The sequence below is a fragment of the Scylla paramamosain genome, chromosome 24 (assembly GCF_035594125.1).
Source record: "Scylla paramamosain isolate STU-SP2022 chromosome 24, ASM3559412v1, whole genome shotgun sequence".
NCBI lineage: Eukaryota > Metazoa > Arthropoda > Malacostraca > Decapoda > Portunidae > Scylla > Scylla paramamosain.
Genome location: NC_087174.1, coordinates 14,920,762 through 14,942,759, shown reverse-complemented (window position 1 = coordinate 14,942,759; position 21,998 = coordinate 14,920,762). Strand labels below are relative to the sequence as shown.

General features: G+C 39.1%; 1 protein-coding gene across 4 annotated transcripts in view; it reads right to left on the bottom strand.

The window, feature by feature from the left end:
- The window catches only part of LOC135112808 (sphingomyelin phosphodiesterase-like), a 126,675-nt gene that overhangs the window by 44,419 nt on the left and 60,258 nt on the right, over window positions 1–21,998 (bottom strand). For all 4 annotated transcript variants that reach the window (XM_064027634.1, XM_064027633.1, XM_064027635.1 and 1 more), the window contains exon 9: window positions 12,075–12,193. In XM_064027634.1, coding sequence (XP_063883704.1) covers window positions 12,075–12,193 — 119 coding nt within the window. The remainder of the gene's footprint in view (window positions 1–12,074; window positions 12,194–21,998) is intronic.

Genomic DNA, 21,998 nt, shown 5'->3' with positions numbered 1-21,998 from the left:
CTTCTTTCTCTCACCCCTATTTTGTCCACCTCTCTAACGCAAGAGTTAACCAGTATTCTCAATCATTCATCTCTTTCTCTGGTAAACTCTGGAACTCCCTGCCTGGTTCTGTATTTCCACCTTCCTATGACTCGAATTCCTTCAAGAGGGAGGTTTCAAGACACTTATCCACCAATTTTTGACCACTGCTTTGACCCTTTTATGGGACTGGCATTTCAGTGGGCATTTTTTTTTATTGTATTTTTGTTGCCCTTGGCCAGTATCCTTCCTACTTAAAAAAAAAAAAAATATATATATATATATATATATATATATATATATATATATATATATATATATATATATATATATATATATATATATATATATATATATATATTTACTTCATTTTTATATATTTGGAGGAGAGAGACAGGGTGTAAGACAGTAATTCAATCTTTGAAATAAGGTAAATGTGATCCTGTTGAAAAGCCTTGACATAAACAGTTTTCAGCACTCAGGAATAATCTGAAGCCACCTGTGGCTCTCTTGATGACCCCCAACACCGTCACTACCTAGAAGGAAGTGTGTAGAAAAGTATATTTTATATAAGTTCATTGCATGTTTATGTATATAGAATGACAATATAGGCATATTTGATATTGCTCCTATATGTGAGAAGGGGACATGTTTGGTGCTGCTGCCTGGTGACACTCACTAGATTACCAAAGTTCCCATTAGTGAGGCACTGCTTTTAGCCAAGGAAGTGTGGAGGTATCATTATCACATAACTTGCATTTGATGATGGACCACAAATTTTCTATGAAATTAAAGTAAGGAGAGCTTGCTAAATCAGTCAAGAATGAAGTCTATATCACAGTCCTGAAGTCAAGTTGTTGCAGAATTAACACTCTGGCTGGGTACATTATCTTGCACACCTTAAAACAGTCAAACATATTACCACAGAAGTTTCAAGTAATTATTTGCATAACTGAAATGTTTTTGGACAGCAGCACAAGTTTCCTAACACTGTGGAATTAAAAAAAAAAAAAAACCCACACCATTAAATAATCAGGGAATTTTGCAGAATTGTGCATGAATTTTGGCATGTGCTGATTGTTGCCTGGGTGATGGAACTCTAATTTTTTCCTGCTGCTGGTAAAAGCAAAATTTGCCTCATCACTCCAAAGTACTCCCTTCCAGTTCTCACTGTCTCAAGGGAGGTGCTTGCAACAAAATTATTTAAGTCTGATGTCTTTGTGAATCTGTGTTAGGAGAGGTTCGGGCTGTGTCACAAACTGTTTCAAACCAAAATTGTCATGCACTTGACACTGCACTGTCCTGACAATTAGTTCATTCAGCAGTACAGGATTACTTTCTTTTATTTGTGTGTCAGAAATAGTGACACTTACTTATCAATATCATACCTGATGATGCTGAGTGTTCCTGAATGAGTTTTACAAGGCTCAATAGGGGGTAATTTCTTGTGTGGCAAATCCTTTTCCTAACAATTTGAAATACATTGCACCTACCACCTCACATTTCTCAGACTAACACCTGTTTTCAGAGATAACTTTCACAGAGTGCCTAGCTGTATGGAGTGATGTAGCACCAGTGTCATCACTGGTCACTGGTCTGTACTGTCCCATAGTCCACAGAAGTAGCAAAATGTGAGATATAACCATGTTGTTTTAACATTTGTGCCCTGGTAACTCCTCCCTTCACTGGCTGTAAAAGATCACTGAGTGACACTGAACTCAGTGACAACTGACAGATGTGTGCCTCAGTTACCCTTACTTTGTTGCCAAATATGTAAAAAATTTAAATATGAGGGTAAATTTATTATTTTCTGTAGTTTTCTCTGGGATCTCATTTGGCTTTATTTATAACATGAAGATGTGGTGCTAGTGACAGTGTTACTCATGATATTGGCAGAAATTCTTTAATCCAGACTGGAAAAAAGTAACAAACATTGTTTCACTGTGGTTGACAAAATACATTAGAGATGGTGGAATGCCATCAAAGTAGAGATATCAGAGTAAGAAATCTATCTCAATAACTTTTACTGAATGTGTTCTAAGGCATCATGCCAAGCACTCTGCAGCCAATATTCATGTTGCCTACTATATGTATTGCTTCTGCTCTAAGATACTGTAACTAAAAAAAAACACATCTAAGCAGTCAAAAGGGCACATAAAAAAGCTTCTTAGATTTTTTGAAAATTAGAAATGTAAATCTTCTAAATCCTTTTTTCTTACCTATCTTCAAAACCAACAAAATCACGTCAGTTATCATATTTCTGATCATTTTCATTCATATTTAAATAATGACAACAAATATTACAATGTAAGGTAAAGTTTTATAAGGAAGACCTCTTATCTTGATGATCAGCTGTGTGGAAAATTATGCATAAAGTAAATAAGCAAAGTTCACCTACATAACACACCTGCTAGACTTGCATCCTATTCTAATGTGACCACAGCTATTATAATGGAACTATCTAAATAGACAGAACCATCTGCAAGTTGGATCACTCTTAACCCATTCATGATCAACCATGTTAATTGACTCATTTCAGTTGTTACTCTTTCTGGTCACCCATGTCATTTGACATTTTATGAAATTTTCTTTCCCATGTGAAAGAAATACCTATAGTGGTTTATATGTTTATAGGTATGTCATGCATCTTTTCTTAGGTATTGATTATATGGCCTGTATTCAAAAATGCTTTTGCTCTCTCACCATGACTATTTTCAAAAGTCACAGAAATTATCAGCTAGATTTTCAAGACTATTTCTCTTCTTAATAATGTAGAAATCTTGTTGATTTGACACTACTGTTTATCTTCTTAATAATGTAGAAATCTTGTTAATTTGTCACTAGAACCATATAAACATTCTTAAAACCCATTAATTTCAATTAGTCTTTGGAATGTAGTGGAGGTATGGTGCAGGAGTGTTTCAATATACGGTCCAATGAGGGACATTTTAACAGGCTCATTGCATCATCATACACCATAGCAGGTAGATGCCACCTCCACGCTCTTTGATGAGCAAATTCATTCCTCTCTACTTTATTTCAAAGAATGTGATGTATGTACTGTACATATACTTAGGAGAAAGTGAAAATAAAATAAAAAGATGTGGAACAATATGCATGCGGTAACAAACATCACACAGTATGTGCAATGTGCTATATTTCCTCTGTGTTCCTCATTGTGGCCACTTAGCATGTATGAGATAAGGCCAGGTTATAAATTTTTAGCTTTGGTGAGGTTGACACAAAGGAAACTAAGTACCTGTCAGCACACAGGTCTGCAACTAAACAAAATACTTAGCTGGAGTTTGTAGAATGTCCACCAAGGATAGTAGTGAGTAGAAAAGAGTGTTGGTGTGAGCTGGGCACTCACTGGAGTCTGACTGACTCCCTGCTTACCAAGCAGATCGATATCAGTTTGCTCAAGGATGGTGAATCTGCTCAGCCCCGATCCTCATTGTTTCATCCACTTGGTGGATTGTTATGGTTTAATTGAACTAATTCCCATCACCATTAACTTCCCTGCTGGAAAAATAGCTTTGACATACTCCTACCACTGAGAAAAATAAATTACAATATATACATGGGAAAACTTGATATTAGATTTGAATGGTCTTAATTTTGGTTTTCCATAAATCTGCAGAGCACACTGCCGCTTGTCACAGGGGTCATTGGTTATAGCAAGGCCCCTGCAACTGGACATTATCAGTGGGAGGCACTACATCCACCACACTCTGTTCAAGTGGATACAATCTGGCAATGGGGGGAGTGGTTGTACTCTGAGAAGGTTTTTACGTCCACTAACCTGACTAACCCGTCCTGTCCCTCATATAGGCTGGTGACTTTGTTAAGTTCCCAGAGTTTGTTCAGATCTGTCTTATGAGATTGGTAACCTGGGTTATTGATTCTCTCCTTCACTGGGTTGACTGCTATTCGAGTACTGAAATAACTTCCACCTGGGCATTATTACCGACTTTATTTTTGTAGGTGCCACTTTGGGGCATAACTACAAATTGTGGGTAGCAATATTATTGAACCTGCCCTTTCATATCCAGGCTGGACTAATTCATACTAATGATCAACCCTTATCAAGAGAGAGATGTCACCATCATTCATGCTGTTTGGATCAGCCAGCATGCAGCCTGAATGTTCTAATTCAATTATGTACCTTTTCAGTCCTTTATGTGCTGCCTGTTGAGGGATTTGAGTTAACACCACTGCTCTCAAGGAGTATTATTTTCCTTTATAAAATACAGAAGTTATATCATATTGTTGATTTATTTTATTTCCAGTGAATCCCTGGAGCTTTAGGGTTTCCTTGCCTATCAGTTATGTTTTAGTTTGGCTAATGAAGACTGTAGGACGAATGTTTTCTGTGATCACTGATCAAATAAGGCCCTTAATTTAGTAATCTTGCCTCCCTTTCCTATAAGTGATAACATTAAGGTTGGTAAGGTAGTTCTTCCCCTGGGAGTTTTTAAGGTTAGTGTTGTTGCCTCCCTTGACTTTGCCTCACTCTGTTTTATTACTTGTTTTAGATATTACACGGAGGGCATGGTAGAGTTTTTTTCTCTCAGAATTTGCAGCTTTTTAATATTGGGGTTTGTACAACCTTTCTTACCATGGCCAGGTTGTAGACATCCATTACATAGCCTTAATTGTCGAGCCCTTTTTACCCTTGTGCTAGGACTCTGCTATTGGCAGCACTTATACAATGGGTAATTTTGTTTCCAGCACCAAAATTGAAGTTTAGGCTTTTCCTCCTTATCTTGACCTATATTAAAACTATCTATCTATTCCTTGATATTTTATGTCCTTCTCAGATGTAGATGGAGAAGAGTGAATATCTTGTTTCTCAAATAATGTAGAGCTTCCTCAATATTCAATATATTTTCTTTCAGCACTCTTTTTATATTTTCCCTCATGGAAGATAATTTATGAGGAGTGTGAAACATTTCTTCTTTACTGATATTATGTGCAATCAATGACTTATAAACGCTTTCATATTTAGCTAGAAATAGTTTAAGACTAATGATATCGTAATTAGGTCTGCAGATTACCTAGTTCATTCACCAGGACATACCTGAGCCTGTACTAGTTTGAGACATCAGGTTTGAAACTGGATATTAATAGTACTGCCTCTCCCTCAAGCTGGCCCTTATGATAGGAGAGTTTTTCAACATATGTTAAGTAATTTGAATTAATGGAACACACATATGTCCCAGATATTAAGTTATTTTGATTAATGGAACACTTTATACTCTATTTGATGGTTCATAAGACACATCTTTTCTCAAAAAAAAAAGTCTCAGGAAATGAGCCTGTGTCCTATGAGGCCAAGGTTCAGCACTTGAGGCAGTGGTTGGTGGTAAGTCTATGGCAACAGAGACTCTAAAATCAAACCCCAGACATCTTCGCACATGTAAACAAAGTGATGATTGGTACTACACCACAAAACAACTCTTTCTTTCAAGGTAACTATATAATAGGTCATACTTACTGGTAATTCACACAGAATGACACCAGTCAAGAAGAATTTGCCTAAGTGACCATGCTCCACGCATTGCATTTACCAAAACAAACATGCAGTCGGTTACACGCTGAACCTGGTGACACAGCCAAGCTTCACTGGGTTCTTTATAGTGTGATGTCATTACTCCTTGAGGTAAGACACACTTTCATGCAATTAAATTTTCACCTATCTTTTAACATTCTTATGAACAAACTTTATTACTCCTGTAGTCTCTCACAGTCACTGCTGACGCCATATGCCAGGTTTACATCTCACAACAGGGTTGGTACATGGGCTATGAACAAATATTAAAGCTTTTAAATGCAAAATACTGGGATCTATGTCATGCATAGACTCTAAATGATCTAAATGCAATGATCTAAATGCATGTGAGAGTCTTCAAATGTCAGGTGAAATCCTTCATTTCATATTCAGAGCTTAAATCTGCTCATTTATCTTTTTTTTTTTTTTTTCAATGTCTGTCAAAACTGGGTGCATCTTATAACCCATCAAATATATGTCCCACCTTACATATGTCGACCCACCTGGTCAGATTGCTATTAAAGGAGGGTAAACTGAGCTTAGGCAGCTTGAAGGGGCTTCTTTGTTTTCCCAGTTTGATTTTGCCTGAGTCACCTCTAGCTTGGTGAGGATTTCACTTATTTCTTCCTCATATAGCATATCCTCTACTATGGCATTTTGTAAACTTGTCTGATCTAACAGCTCATACATTTTGTCTTTGTTATTTTGTATTTTAGTTAGAGTAGCCTTTATTGTTGTCTGTTTGGCCTTTATTTCCCACGCATCAGCAGCAGGCAGGAATACCTACATCCAGATCCTTGGTTAGAGGGGTGATGCCAGCCTTGAGCCCCCCTCTTTAATTCTTTTCAGTTTCATAATATACTCCACTTTAAATTTCTAATGGATGGTATAGCAAATCAGTTTGTTATTAGGGGGAGGAAGCTATTATGGTGTGAAGCGCCAAACCACTGCACCATTGCCAGTCATGTCACCTTGTGTCACCCATGTGTGTTTGCTATTTTCTGCTGTGCTTTAGTGACATGCAGACCCTAGACCTGATAGACATATACAGCAGGCATGAGTGAAGTCACCAAAGAGGATCTGTCTCAAAGGACCACTGTGGCTACTTAGTAAGTATAGGATAAGGCCAGGTTATAATTCTTTACCTCTGATGAGGCGGACACACAGGAAGCTAAGTACTGTAGGGTACACGACAAAGAACATGATACATACCAATGTAGCGCTCATTATGGCAAATCTGTGTTATGATGACTGTAGAACCTATGAGAAAAATTAATTGGTTCCAGGAAACCAGAAAATAAAAAATTCCACAATTTTCTAAAAAAATACATTAAAATGAGCACATTTGCACAACCACATTTAAGTTGGGCTACTACATTTAAACAAACCAGACATATACAGCACCCCGACAAGTTTTGCGCCTGGTCCTAAATTCTTACCATGCCGAGTTTCACGCTTTGACAAGTATCGGTCACATTTACTTACTGTCGGCATTACACATATACATTCAGTAAATCCCACATAAGTTGGAGCCATCTTTCTCTCTCTCTCTCTCTCTCTCTCTCTCTCTCTCTCTCTCTCTCTCTCTCTCTCTCTCTCTCTCTCTCTCTCTCTCTCTCTCTCTCTCTCTCTGAAATTTTAAAAAATCCTAAGGATTATTTTTTTTTACGCAGGAGGGTACCAGCCAAGGGCAACAAGAATTGAAAAAAAAAAAAAAAAAACATTGAGGTGCCAGTCTCTCTTGAAAGAGTTCAAGTCATAGGAAGGAGGCAATACAGAAGGAGGCAGGGAGTTCCAGAGTTTACCACAGAAAGGGATGAATGATTGAGGATACTAGCTAACCCTAGCATTAGAGAGGTCAACAGGATAGGGAAGTGAGAAAGAAGGTGGTGTTATGCGGAAATGCCACAGTAGGAGAGGAGGCATGCAGTTAACAAGATTAGAAGAGCAGTTAGCATGAAAATAGCAGAAGATAGCAAGGGATGCAAACCTGCAACAATGAGAAAGATACTGAAGACAGTCAGTCAGAGGAGAGTTGGTAAAACGAAAAGCTTTTGATTCCACCCTGTTTGAAAGAACGGTACGAGAGGATCTCCCTCCCCTCCCAATACATGTGAAGCATACTCCATACATAGACAGATAAGGCCCCTGTACAGAGTTAGCAGCTGAGGGGGTGAGAAAAACTGGCAGAGACAACTCAGAATTTCATAGAAGCTGTTTTAGCTAGAAATACGATGTGAGGTTTCCAGTAAAGGACAGACCAAGGATGTTCAGTGTAGAAGAGGGGGACAGTTGAGTGTCACTGAAGAAGAGTGGATTGTTGTCTGGAAGGTTGTGTCAAGTTGATAGATGGAGGAATTGAGTTTTTTGAGGCATAGAACAATATTAAGTTTGCTCTGCCCCAATCAGAAATTTTAGAGAGATCAGAAGTCAGGCATTCTGTGACTTCCTTGCATGAACTGTTTACTTCTTGAAGGGTTGGACACTGACAAAAAGATGTGGAAAAGTGCAGGGTGGTATCATTAGCGTATGAGTGGATAGGACAAGAAATTTGGTTTAGAAGATTACTGATGAATAATAGGAAGAGAGTGGGTGAAAGGACAGAACCCTGAGGAACACCACTGTCAATAGATTTAGAAGAATAGTGACTGTCTACCACAGCACCAATAGAATGGTCAGAAAGGAAATTTGAGATGAAGTTACAGAAAAGATAGAAGCCGTAGGAGGGTAGTTTGGAAATTAAAAGTTTTTGTGCCACTCTATCAAAAGCCTTGACAGAATCCATACTGGTGATCAGATAGAAGGTTATGAAGTGATAAATGTTTAGGTATCTTCCTACTGAGGATAGATTAAAAAACTTTAGACAAGCTGGAAATTAAAGCAATAGGAGAGTAGTTTGAAGGATTACAATAATCACCCATTTTAGGAACAGTCTAAATGTAGGCAAACTTCTAGCAAAAAGGAAAGGTAGATGCTGATAGACAGAGTTGAAAGAGTTTGACTAGGCAAGGTTCAAGCATGGAGGAACAGTTTTGGGGAACTATAGAAGAGACTCCATCAAGTCTACAAGCCTTCCAAGGGTTTTGGCCAGTGAGGGCATGAAAAACATCATTGTGAAAGATTTTAATAGGCAGCATAAAGTAGTCAGAGGGTGGAGGAGAGGGAGGAACAAGCCTTGAATCATCTAAGGTAGAGTTTTTAGGAGAGGTTTGAGTGAAGAGTTCAGCTTAAGAAATAAGTGAGATGGCAGTGGTGCCATCAGGTTGAAATGAAGGAGGGAAAGACAAAGAGGCAAAGTTATTGGAGATGCTTTTGGCAAGGTGCCACAACTCATGAGGGGAGTTAGATCTTGAAAGATTTTAATACTTTTTATTAATAAAGACGTTTTTGGCTCGTTAGAGAATGGGCTTGGCATGATTCCGGGCAGAAATATAAAGCACATGAGATTCTGGTGATGGAAGGCTCAAGTACATTTTGTCAACCACCTCTCTATCATGTATATTACAAGAACAGGCTGTGTTAAATCAAGGTTTGGAAGTTTTAGCTTGAGAGAAAGAGCGAGGAATGTACACCTCTATGCTCAACACTATCAACTCTGTTATGCACTCAGCATAACAGTGATGGGTCTTACACAGAAGCAGTAGCCATTCCAAGGAAAATCAGCATAAAACCTCCTCAGGTCCTCCCAACTAGCAGAGGCAAAACACCAGAGGCACCTCCACTTAAAGGATCCTGAGGGATTGGAGCAATAGGACAAGATACAGACATGATACTGTGATTGTAGGAGCCCAATCAAGAAGATGGGCTAACAGCATAAGCAAAAGGATTAGAGGTTAGGAAAAGGTTAAAAATGTTGGGCATATCTCCAAGATGGTCAGGAATATGAGTAGGGAATGAGAGTGACTGAGAATGAAAATGAATTATGTATATAAGAATGAGAAAGTATGAAGCAAAAATGACATGAAATGAATAAGGGCAGAGAGAGAGAGAGAGAGACTGAGGTATATAACTGCCATGCCCTTTATCTCCAACAGATAAGGGGGATGGGAAGTGACAGGGAAGGAGGTTTGAGACAAGATGAAAGAAGGGAGAGGAAAGGAAAAAAAGGTAGGAAGGGACAGACAGCAGATTGGTGACCAATGGCTTGCACAGCTGGTGAGTTAGTCTTGCGAGTTTTAGTTTGTTATTGCAATTAAATTTTCATTAAAATTTCAATGTTCGCACAAATGGTGAGTTCATCTTGCCAGTTTTGGTTCGTTATTCCTACTAAATTTTTATTCAAATTCCAGTGCTTGCATGAGTAGTGAGTTCATTATGCCAATTTTGGTTCATTATTCCAATTAAATATTTACTAAAATTTTAATGCATTATTGCAGTTGTATGTTATAACAACCGTGCGTTGTTGCATCCCCTACTGTACCTATTAGCACACAGGCCTGCAACCAGAGTACTTAGCTGGAGTTTGGTGTAGAACGTTCACCAAGGATGGCAGTGAGTTAAAAAGGAGTGTTGATGTGAGCTGGGTGCTGGCTGGGGTCTGACCAACTCCCTGTTATCAAGTGGATTGATATCAGTTTACTCTAGGACAGTGAATCTGCTTGACCCAGATCCTCATTGTTACATCCACTCATCACAGTTGATTGTTATAGTTTAATTGAACTAATTCCCATCACCATTAACTTCCCTGTTGGAACAATAGTTCCAACATCATTCAGAATTATTATTTTGTGACAAACTGTTATCACAGTGACATGATCATGAGAATGTTGTATTGTACAATAAACAGTTATTAGTAGACCAAGTGTAAATAGTATGTCAGTGGTGCAATTAATTATGTCTGGCAATACTGCACCTGAGGAAGCAGCTAAATGCTGGTAAAACCTTTAAGTAAATGTTAGGAGGACATCTTTCATGTTATTGTCTTCTTGGAGAACCATATTTGGGCTCACTGTGCCAATATTTTTTTTTCCATGTTTTGTGACCAGGAGAAACACACACTTTGTAATATATGTAACCACAAAGGGGTTAAGTATTATGGGTTCTCGTGGAAGGTCTGTGTGGAAACCAACATGATGATGATTTGGAGTTATGGTCTTAACTCAGAGATACTTAGCAAGAGACATACCAATATGGCAGCTGATACAGTATATATACTGAGCTCAGGTTGTGACATTATAACATGTGACTAATTCAAGTTAGTTCATTTAATACCAATATAATTATCAAGATACCAATATATATATATATATATATATATATATATATATATATATATATATATATATATATATATATATATATATATATATATATGGTACCACTTCCTTTACTATAATTATATAGTGCAATAATTTTATCCTACTTTAAATATTAAAGACATATTTACAAAATGTAACAAATTTCACTTGCCCAACTATAACTACAGGACCTATTCTTCTTAAACAACTGACTAGTATGTTTACAACTGTTTAAGTTTTCAAGGCCATGCACCATATTCCCTCCTGATCAGTGTTATTCTATATGATGCAATAATAACATCATTAAAAATAATCACTTTCACCATAAACTACCACAATACATGGTGCCTGTAAACAAGTCTTAAAGCTGTATATATGGTAGTTTGACTTTTTAGGATTTCTACAACCAATTTTTAAGAATTGGATTGTAGGACAATTTGAATTACTATGCACTGGAATAAAGATTTTTTACCGCATGTAATATGCAAGTCCTCCATTTTCATAAATCTAAAAATGTGAGTGAGGTGAATTAAAGCAAGAAAAATTATGTATACAGTATATAAGTAATAATAATATGATTTTTTTTTTTTTTATGTAGGAGGAACACTGGCCAAGAGCAACAAAAATCCAATAAATAAAAAAAAAAAAAACCCACTGAGATGCCAGTCCCAGAAACGGATCCAAAGCAATAATAAAAAATTGGAGGATAAGTGTCTTGAAACCTCCCTCCCTCTTGAAGGAATTCAAGTCATAGGAAGGTGGAAATACAGAAGCAGGCAGGGAGTTCCAAAGTTTACCAGAGAAAGGAATGAATGATCGAGAATAATGGTTAACCCTTGCATTAGGGAGGTGGATATAATAGAGATGAGAGAAAGAAGAAAGTCTTGTGCAGCGAGGCCACGGGAGGAGAGGAGGCATGCAGTTAGCAAGATCGGAAGAGCAATTAGCATGAAAATAGTGGTAGAAGACAGCTAGAGGTGCAACATTGCGGTGACGAGAGAGAGATTGAAGACAGTCAGTTAGAGGAGAGGAGTTGATGAGATGAAAAGTTTTTTATTCCATCCTGTCTAAAAGAGCGGTATGAGTGGATCTCCCTCCCCTCCCAATACATGTGAAGCATACTCCATACATGGACAGATGAGGCCCTTGTACAGAGTTAGCAGCTGGGGGCGTGAGAAAAACTGGCAGAGACATCTCAGAATGCCTAATTATAACTAAGGATGATCTGCATTAGTCAGTAGTGTACTGGTGGCCAAAGGAGGTCTCACCTGAGGGGCTGATAAAGGACACAGCCACTGGCCTAGTATAGGTGTCCATGTCATAGTAAACTGACCAGGAGTCTCCATGAGTATGGCCAAAGAAAATCCCTCGGATTGTAGACTCGTATCTGAAAGTATACACATGCACCACATTAATTTTCTACTAAGGAGAGTGCTGGATAAAGAGAAATTGTTTTTTGGAAGACCATGGCAAAGAAGAATTTTTTGTATTATTCGAAAACCATTAAAATATATTTCAGAAGCACATATGACCAATAAATTTAGCTGTGACTTGTCTCAATATTACCTCAACCTGTGATGTTTGTCAACCAGGGATGAAATACTTGTATTCAGCTGAATGAAATTTGGGTGTACTCATACTCAAATAATTGTTAAATCAAAGTTTAAGTATTCCTAAATGCTTGGAGAAAGTGTTTGTATTCACTGAATAATCTGATACATAATCCTAAATTAAAGATAAAAGGAAAACAGTCATTCTTCCACCTATCCTAGGTGGATATGTACAGTACAGGTTCATCGGTTGTAGGATGACATCTGGAGTGTGACTCATCTATCATTTGACAGAAGATGCCAATTGGGTTATTATATTGAGTCAGGCTCATTGCTTGATTTGTTTCTGACTGTTCTGTTGTCCTCTGGATATTATGTATATAGTGATATGTAATATCATTAAATTTACAAATTCACTGCATACATAAATAATGGGTCAGATAATGTAAAGTGTGATAACCAGACATTCAACCTGTCTAGAGTGTGCATCTGACAGCACTGCAGAGTATCAAAATATTACAGGAATACAAAACTGAGAGCTTACACTCTGCCACCTACATAACAGTCTTGAGCCTGAGTGAATTATTTCATGAAAGTATAGCCAAGACTTAGTGTGTCAATTCATGATCTTGGTTTCAAGCAGTAAATTATGCTACCTGATAAATTATGTCTGCATAATTGACTGCATAATTATATCATTAAAAATACAAGGGAAATAACAACTCCAAAATGTCAACTGCCATAACCTGCGTAAGAACAATTAACTTGTACTATTTCTTCACCATTCATATTCAAATCAGTATTCATATTCAAATCAGATACATAACTTATGTTCACTCAATTTCTGATGTTAACCAACACTAAACAGGAAATTGATTTAAAAATATCAATATACAGCAACCTCTTGAGTTTTGCGATTCCTTTCTTCTGAAGGAATTGTGGAAAACTTAAGGTTTGTGAAACTTGGGGTATTAAAAACACTGGAAAAACAGTTATCCTGGCAACATAGCCTAGACTATGTGTAGACATAGACTAGACTATGTGCATGTGTGCATTTTGTCATCACATTCATGACATGATTCAACAGTGTGGTGGTGCAGTGCCACCACTGCTAAAATAGTGTTTTTTGTGTTTTATCCTCACATTTGGCAGTGCAGCAGTGCTGCACCACTGCATCTAAAACTCTGTGTATTTACCTAGTTGTGCTTTATGGTAAAAGAGCTATGCTTGCTCTGTCCCATTTCCACACCTTTTAAAATCCAACTTAGCCTTGAATCCATGTATACTTCCTGCATTTACGATCTCCTTATCCAGATTGTTCCATACATCTATACTTCTATATGAGAAACTATATTTTTTGATGTCTCTTCTCCAAGCACTCTTCTTCAGCCTCTTTCCACTTTCTTTAGTAAATTGTGTATCGCAAACTATCAAATTCTAATCCACCTCCTCCATCTTCTCATATGCTTTATATATTGCAATCTCCCCTTTCTCTCCTTTTTTCCAACCTTGGTAGGAGTAACCTTGCCAATCTCACTTCGTATGACAAGTCAATAACACTTGGTACCATCTTCATTGCTGCTCTCTGAACTCTCTCCAACTTCCCTATATCCTTTTTCTTGTAAGGTAACCACACTACAGCTGCATATTCCAGTCTAGGTCTAATCAGTGATATAATCATCTTCCTGACCATTTCTTCATCCATATATGCAAATGCCATCTTTATTCTTCTCAAAAAGTTATAGGTTTCTCCTGTGATTCTGCTTATGTGTCTCTGCAGGGTCAAATTTCCATTCACTGTAACATCCAGATCCTTTTCCTCTTCTACTCTACTCAACCTCTCAACATTTAACATGTAATTTCCTTTAACTCTTCTCTCACCCTCTCCAAATTCTATTACTTCACATTTCTTTGGGTTAAACTCCATTTCCCATCTATGATTCCATTCCGATATCTTGTTTAGATCCTCTTGCAACACTCCACAATCTTCCTCACCCTCATCTTTTTTCAGCAACTTGGCATCATCCAGAGGTTGGCCTCATCTGACCATCAAAGGAGGTCAGCACAAATGTCCATGACTGTCTGTTCCAACCATGGGACAGCTTAAACTGTAGCTTCCTTATCCTGCTACACCCACCTGGCACTGGGTGAATCAAGGATGCCATATGTTCCAACAACACAAGCCAATCCATGCTGGGGGGACAGGTTGCACAAGGCCTTGATCAACTGCAGGAGAGTGTCTACACATACCCTGGTTGGAAAGGTACTTCAAGAGTTGATCTGCCATGGCCAAGGGATTGGCAGGAGGAGAAGTGGACTGCAATAGATGGTAAAAGATGCCCAGGACCAATAACAAGAAGTCCTGTGCTTCTCTCATCCAGGCAAGGATACCTTCTAGCCTGGCCATGTCCACATGCTGGACAGAAACCTGTGGTTCCTTCCTCCTATGAGTAAGGGAGAGGGACAAGTCAGGATTAGGCTTGGATGCCTCACCCACTTCTTCATGACCCCACACTGCTTAAGTACACAGGTATATGTGGGACAGGTAACTGGCAAGTGAAGGCCTGAAACCTTCCACACCCCTCAGTTGGGCATTTGAGGCAACTTCAGAGGAATATATAATCCACTGGTCTCACCTGTGTGAACCTTGGAGCACTGAAAGACTTATGTTGTCTAATGACTCCTAGTGGGTCCACCTGAGTTGTCTCCACACAGAGTCCTTCCACTTTAGGAAAACAGGAGACAACAAAGTCCACCATCTTCTGGAAGTCCAGGTGAGGGATATCTGAGTCTGCTGGGAGTTTGTCAGCCTGAGCCTCGTCTTTGTTGAAGGAGTCTACTTGGAAGACAGAGTGAGAGGGCAACAAGGCATGGTCACAGCCAGTGCTAATGTAAAGTGAGGAGTCCTGACTGAGACTGAAGCTCGGGTTGGGATCAGCACAGGTACGTTGATGTGAATTCACCCCTGAAAATTGACTGACCTGTTTGGAAGAATACAACAATGACATGCACCCTTGCACTCCAGGGATGGTAAAACCCCTGCTACTTATAGGTAATGTGCCACCACACCCAGCAGCCAATAATCTTTGAGTCAGGATGGGCAGATTCAGGTGATAAGCCTCCCACCCAATACCACATCCTTCATTTGGCCCAAGGATCAAGGAATTATTATCTCATACAAAATGCTGTATCAGTGATGTTATTTGGATGAGCTGTTGGTGGTGTGGGAGGAGGAGAATGAAGACGACACACAGGGCAAGCACTCACCCACCAATGTCAAGAATTATATCATCAAGAGTGCTATCTACAATCTCACAGCTTCATGGAAAGAGGTTAAGATGACCACTTTATCAAACTTGTGGAAGAAGCTATTCCTCACCACAGACAGTAAACTTGACTGTGAAAGCTTTCAAGCCTGTGATCTTCATTGCACCTTTCAGCATGTAAGGGAAACATTAATCAAGATGGAAGATGTGGCGCAGTGATTGAAGAAAACTGATGACAACCCAGGATGTAGGCTACAAACCATAGAAGAGATTGATTGAGAGGACCTTGCATATGAGACAGAGCAAGAGATTGTCTGTGAGGACAACACAGACACACAAGTGCTGCCCAAATCCTCACTAGTTTGTTCATATCTGGACACCATCATCACATATGTAGACTTATCACTGAACCCAGAAATCCAGCATTACTACAAGCATTCGCAAAGATTAAGAGAACTTGTTGTTAGGGAGCAGTTTAAGGGTGGCAGACACAGAAACTTGACTCATTTTTCAAACCACACACTGGTCTGATCTCTCCTCCACCACTTGGTGCAGTGGCAACATCTAGTACCTCTACTTCACAACCCAAAACCTCAACTGCAGCTGCAACTCGCTCTCTACTGGAGGAGTACAGCTCAGACTCAGAATAATCATTGAGTGCATCTCTACTATACAATCACGGCAACTGATTTCTTGACTGGAGTAAGGTGCACTACAATAACAGTTACAGCAACTTTACATCACTCCAGTCAAGGTATAGTACCCATATATATATATATATATATATATATATATATATATATATATATATATATATATATATATATATATATATATATATATATATATATTTTACATGTATTTACATCTAAGTTACATACAGTAGGGTACATGACAACGAACACGGTTCTTTCTAGTGTAGCATTGTCATGGCAAATGTGCGTTGTGACGGCCAAAGAACCTATAGGAAAAAAACATTGTTTTCGGCGAACCAGAAAATAATATATAAAAAAAAAAATCACAATTAAAAAAACATCAAAATGAGCACATTTGCAATACTAAACCTAAGATAACACAACAAATATATACAATATCCTTCTGAGTTTCGCACCCAGTCCTAAATTCTTACCATCCTGAGCTTCGTGCATTATCACCCTGAGTTTCACACTGCTTTGACAACATTTACCTACTGTCACTGCCACACATATACATACAGTAAGTCCCATCTAAGTCAGAGCTTTCTCTCTCTCTTTCTGTGAATCTAAGAACTATCCTAAGGAGTGCTAAATTGAATGAGACTGATTGAGAATGAAAATGGAATTATGCAGAGTGAGAGTGAGAAATGATGAAGCAAAAATGGCATAAAATGAATGTAAGAGAGAGAGAGAGAGAGAGAGAGAGAGAGAGAGAGAGAGAGAGAGAGAGAGAGAGAGAGAGAGAGAGAGAGAGAGAGAGAGAGAGAGAGAGAGATCACTCCCTTGTCTCTTATCTCTGACAGATAAAGAGGAAGGGAGGTGACAGGGAGGGAGGTTTGAGACAAGATGAAAAAAGGGAGGAAAGGAAAAAATGGAGGAAGGGACAGGTGGCAGATAGGTGAGCAGCGGCTTGCACAGCTGGTGAATTAGTCCTGCAAGGTTTAGTTTTTATTCCAATTAAATTTTTATTAAAGTTTCAGTGCCAGTATAAATGGCAAGTTCGTCTTGCTAGTTCTGGTTAGTTATTCTGATTAAATTTTTACTAAAATTCCAGTGCTCACACTAGTGGTGAGTTTGTTATGCCAGTTTTGGTTCGTTATTCTGCTTAAATACTTATTAAAATTTTGGTGCATTATGCAGTTGTACATTATAACAACCATGCATTGTCAAGTACCCTACTGTATGTATTTATCCACTATATTGACAGTATGTGGACAATATACACAATAAAGACTATACACTTATGTTTATTAGTTCATCACTATTATATTGTTGTGGCACTGGGGTGATATTGGTGGTACTGTACCACCAAGTGGTGAAGTTGGGCATTGGCAGTGCTGTAGTGAGCTGCTGGATGGTAGTGAAGCTAGAGGTCACCGGTTGGCTAGAGCACTAGCCAATCACCTGCAAGCCAAGTCTATGCAAGTAGCTGCCGCCGCCGGAGAGGCAGAGTGCGACCATCTCCCTCCTACACAACACCTGTGCTAACAAGATAAGAAGAGGCCTACAATATGCTCCCCTCATGCTACACTATGGCACTCATTGCCTGCTGCTGCCACTACGTGACTCTGCGCCCCAAAGCACACTGTGAAGATTGCATGCCGTGGCAGCCTGAGACAGTGGTTAACAGGAGCTGAGGTATGCGTGCGACACCTGCATTGTTTGTGGTGACACAGACTGCGAGTTGTGATGCTATTGTGTGTTGTACCACTGCACTGTGAGGTGAGACATGGTACCCAGCAATAATAAATGCTTTACTGAGTGAGGCCATGTGGTGCTTGCATTGCTTGTTCTGTGATATGTTGGTGTGCCTTGTGGTGTTGCTCTGTGCTGCAAATATAGACTGGAGTGCCAATGAGACGGTGTCTTGCTACCCTTCCCCCTCTCAGTAGTCTGTAGAATCCAAATAGGGAACGTGTGGGCCTGTCTTGCCCCCATTAACCAAACAAACCCAACAAAGACAGCAGTTGAGGATCCCTGTTGTGGGCTGAGCGCCCTTTGGCTGCTGTTGTGGTAAGTGAGTACCCGAAGGCACCTGAAGGCTGTAGGGGGCCATCAACAATATATATTTTTAAATTTCCACCTCTATTAATGGACTTTTGGCATTAACAAACTTAGTACCCTCCCTTTCGGTTTGTAAAACCAAAGATTTAAGTATTTATCTTTGCTGTTTGTAAAGCTTTGGTTTGTAAAACCAAAGGTTTATGTATTTATCTTCGCTGTTTGTGATCATTATACCACTGTATTTGTATATTTTTCTTTTTTATGTAGGAGAGACACTGGCCAAGGGGGAAAAAAAAGCTCACTAAGGTGTTGGTCCCCATACAGAGTCAAAAGCATTTGTCAAAATGTAGGATAAGTATCTTGAAAACTCCTGCTTGAAAGAGTTCAAGTCATAGGAAGGTAGAAATACAGAAGCAGGCAGGGAGTTCGAGTTTACCAGAGAAAGGGATGAATGATTGAGAATACTAGTTAACTCTTGCATTAGAGAGGTGGACAGTAAAGGGGTGAGAGAAGGAAGAAATTCTTGAGCAGCAAGGCTGCAGGAGGGGAGGCATGCAGTTAGCAAGATCAAAAGAGCAGTTTAACCCTTTCAGGTCGCAAATAGGTTTTTGGATCATGTCTGTGATACGCAAATCCAGCCGAAAAATCGAGGTTTGTAAAAATGGAAAGGAATCATATTCTCATGCATAATAGAGTTCTACGCATCCACTGTGAAAAATTTAGGTCTGTACTCAGCCTGAAAAGGGATGCAATAATGATGGGAAGTTGTATTTCTGGTGATACGTTGTGTGTTGTTGAGTGTTGCCATCGTAGTGGGTGGTTATTTTCCGCCGCAACTTGTGCAGCATTTCTCTCTAAATTATGCAGTATTTTCCAACTGATTTGAGCTGCAGTTGCTCATAATTGCTCCAGAATGTACAAGGGTCCCATACTATCCTCCTCCTTTGTTTCAGTGCAGTTACCATGTAAGGTTTATGTAAACAATATAGCGAGAGAAGTCACGAGCGAGGATACACATGCCCATATATGGTAATATACGAAATACGCATTATACTACCAATAAATGAATTATATCTGGCATATCTGCTCTCTAACAACAAGATTTTATCATTACTCATGTTATTTCAGTAAATAAATGCACAAATAGCCGCTAGTGACATCTGGAAATAATAATAATTGTGAAAAAAGGGGCATCTGATACCTTACGGTTTGATTGCCATTGTGATTATATTTTCCTAACCACACAACTAGTGGCGCGTCCCATGAGTTGAGCGAGGATGGGAGAGTGTCAGCTGGCCACAAGCAGCAGCCAGGAGGCGCGCAATTTAATTCTGTGGCTCGTCAAATATGGAACCACGATCGTGGTCAGGAGGCATTTCCCTCAAAGCCACGATCGTGGTCCGGAGCACTGAAAGGGTTAAGATAGCAAGAGAATGCAACCTTGCAGCAATGAGAAAGAGACTGAAGACAGTTAGAGGAACTGATAAAACAAAAACCTTTTGATTCCACTCTGCCTAAAAGAATGGTATCAGTGGAACACCCCATACATGTGAAGCATACTCCATACATGAATGGATAAGGTACCTGTACAGAGTTAGCAGCTGGAAGGGTGAGAAAAACTGGTGGAGACGACTCAGAACACCTAACTTCATAGAAGCTGTTTTAGCTATAGATGAGATGCGAAGTTTCCAGTTTAGATTATAAGAAAAGGACAGACCAAGGATGTTCAGTGTAGAAGAGGGGGACAGTTGAGTGTTATTGAAGAAGAGGGGATATATGTCTACAAGGTTGTGCTGAGATGATAGATGGAGGAATTGAGTTTTTGAGGCATTGAACAATACCATATTTGCTCTGCCACAATCAGAAATTTTAAAGAGATCAGAAGTCAGGCATCCTGTGGCTTCCCTGCATGAACTGTTTACTTCCTGAAGGGTTGGACATTGACGAGAAGATGTGGAAAAGTAACGGTGGTATCATCAGCATAGGAGAGGATAAGACAAGAAATTTGGTTTAGAAGATCATTGATGAATAATAGGAAGAGAGTTGGTGACAGGACAGAACCATGAGGAACACCACTGTTAATAGATCTCGGAGAAGAACAGTGACTGTCTAACACATCAGCAACAAAACGGTCAGGAAAGAAACTTGAGATTAAGTTACAGAGATAAGGACAGAAGCCATAGGAAGGTAGTTTGGAAATCAAAGCTTTGTGCCAGACTATATCAAAACTTTTTAATATGTTTATAGCAACAGCAAAAGTTTCACCAAAATCTCTAAAAGAGGATGACCAAAACTCAGTGAGGAAAGCCAGAACCAGGGGAGTGGCATTGACAAAAGCCATACTGGTGATCAGATATAAGCTTGTGAAATGATAGATGTTTAAGAATCTTCCTGTTGAGGATAGATTCAAAAACTTTAGATAAGTACAAAATTAAAGCAATAGGATGGTAGATGGTAGTTTGAGGGATTAGAACAGTCACCCTTTTTAGGAACAGGTTGAATGTAGGCAAAGTTCCAGCAAAAAGGAAAGGTAGATATTGATAGACAAAGTTGAAAGAGTTTGACTGGGTAAGGTGCAAGCATGGAGGCACAGTTTCAGAGTACAATAGGAGAGACCCCTCAGGTCTATAAGACTTCCAAGGGTTTAGGCCAGTGAGGGCATGGAAAACATCATTGTGAGGGATTTTAATAGGTAGCATGAAGTAGTCCTCCAAAGTAAAGTTTTTAGCAAAGATTTGAGCAAAGAGTTCAGCTTTAGAAATAAATGAGATGGCAGTGGTAACATCAGTTTAGAATAAAGGAGGGAAAGACGAAGAAGCAAAGTTACTGGAGAAGTTTTTGGCTGGGTGACAGAAGTCACAAGGGGAGTTAGATATTGAAAGATTTTGACATTTTCTATTAATAGAGAGAACAGACTTGGTATGATTCTGGACAGAAATAGTGTATGAGATTCAGGTGATGGAAGGCTCAAGTACCCTTTGTGGGCACCTCTCTATCATGTATAGCATGAGAACAAGGTGTGTTAAACCAAGGTTTGGAACGTTTAGGTCAAGAGAAAGAGTTAGGAATGTACGCCTCCATGCCAGACACTATCACCTCTGTTATATGCTCAGCACACAGAGATAGGTCTCTGGCACGGAAGCAGCATTCATTCTAAGGAAAATCAGCATGATACCTCCTCAGGTCCCCCTAACTAACAGAGGCAAAATGCCAGAGGTTCCTCTGAGATTGTGATTAGAGGAGCCTAAAAGAGAAGATAGGGTAACAGCATATACAGGATTAGAGGTTAGGAAAAGGTCAAGAATGTTGGGTATATCTCCAAGATGGTCAGGAATATGAGTAGGATGTTGCACCAGTTGCTCTAGGTTGTGAATGATAACAAAGTTAAAGGCTACTTGTAGTTCACCAGGATGCTCAGTGAAAGGAAAGGAACACTGAAGTCTCCAAGAATGGAGATCTCTGCAAAAGGGAAGAGTGCTTCATTTTTTAAGTTAAGTAGTCAAAAAAATTCTTATAGTCAGAGGAGTTAGGTGTGAGGTATACAGTACAGATAATTTTGGTTTGATAGTGTAGTCATAGCCAGATGGTGGAGAACTCGGAAGATTCAAGAACATGGGTATGAGAGCAGATTAAGTTGTTATGCACATATAAGTGCACAATGACAACCTGCTCTCGTA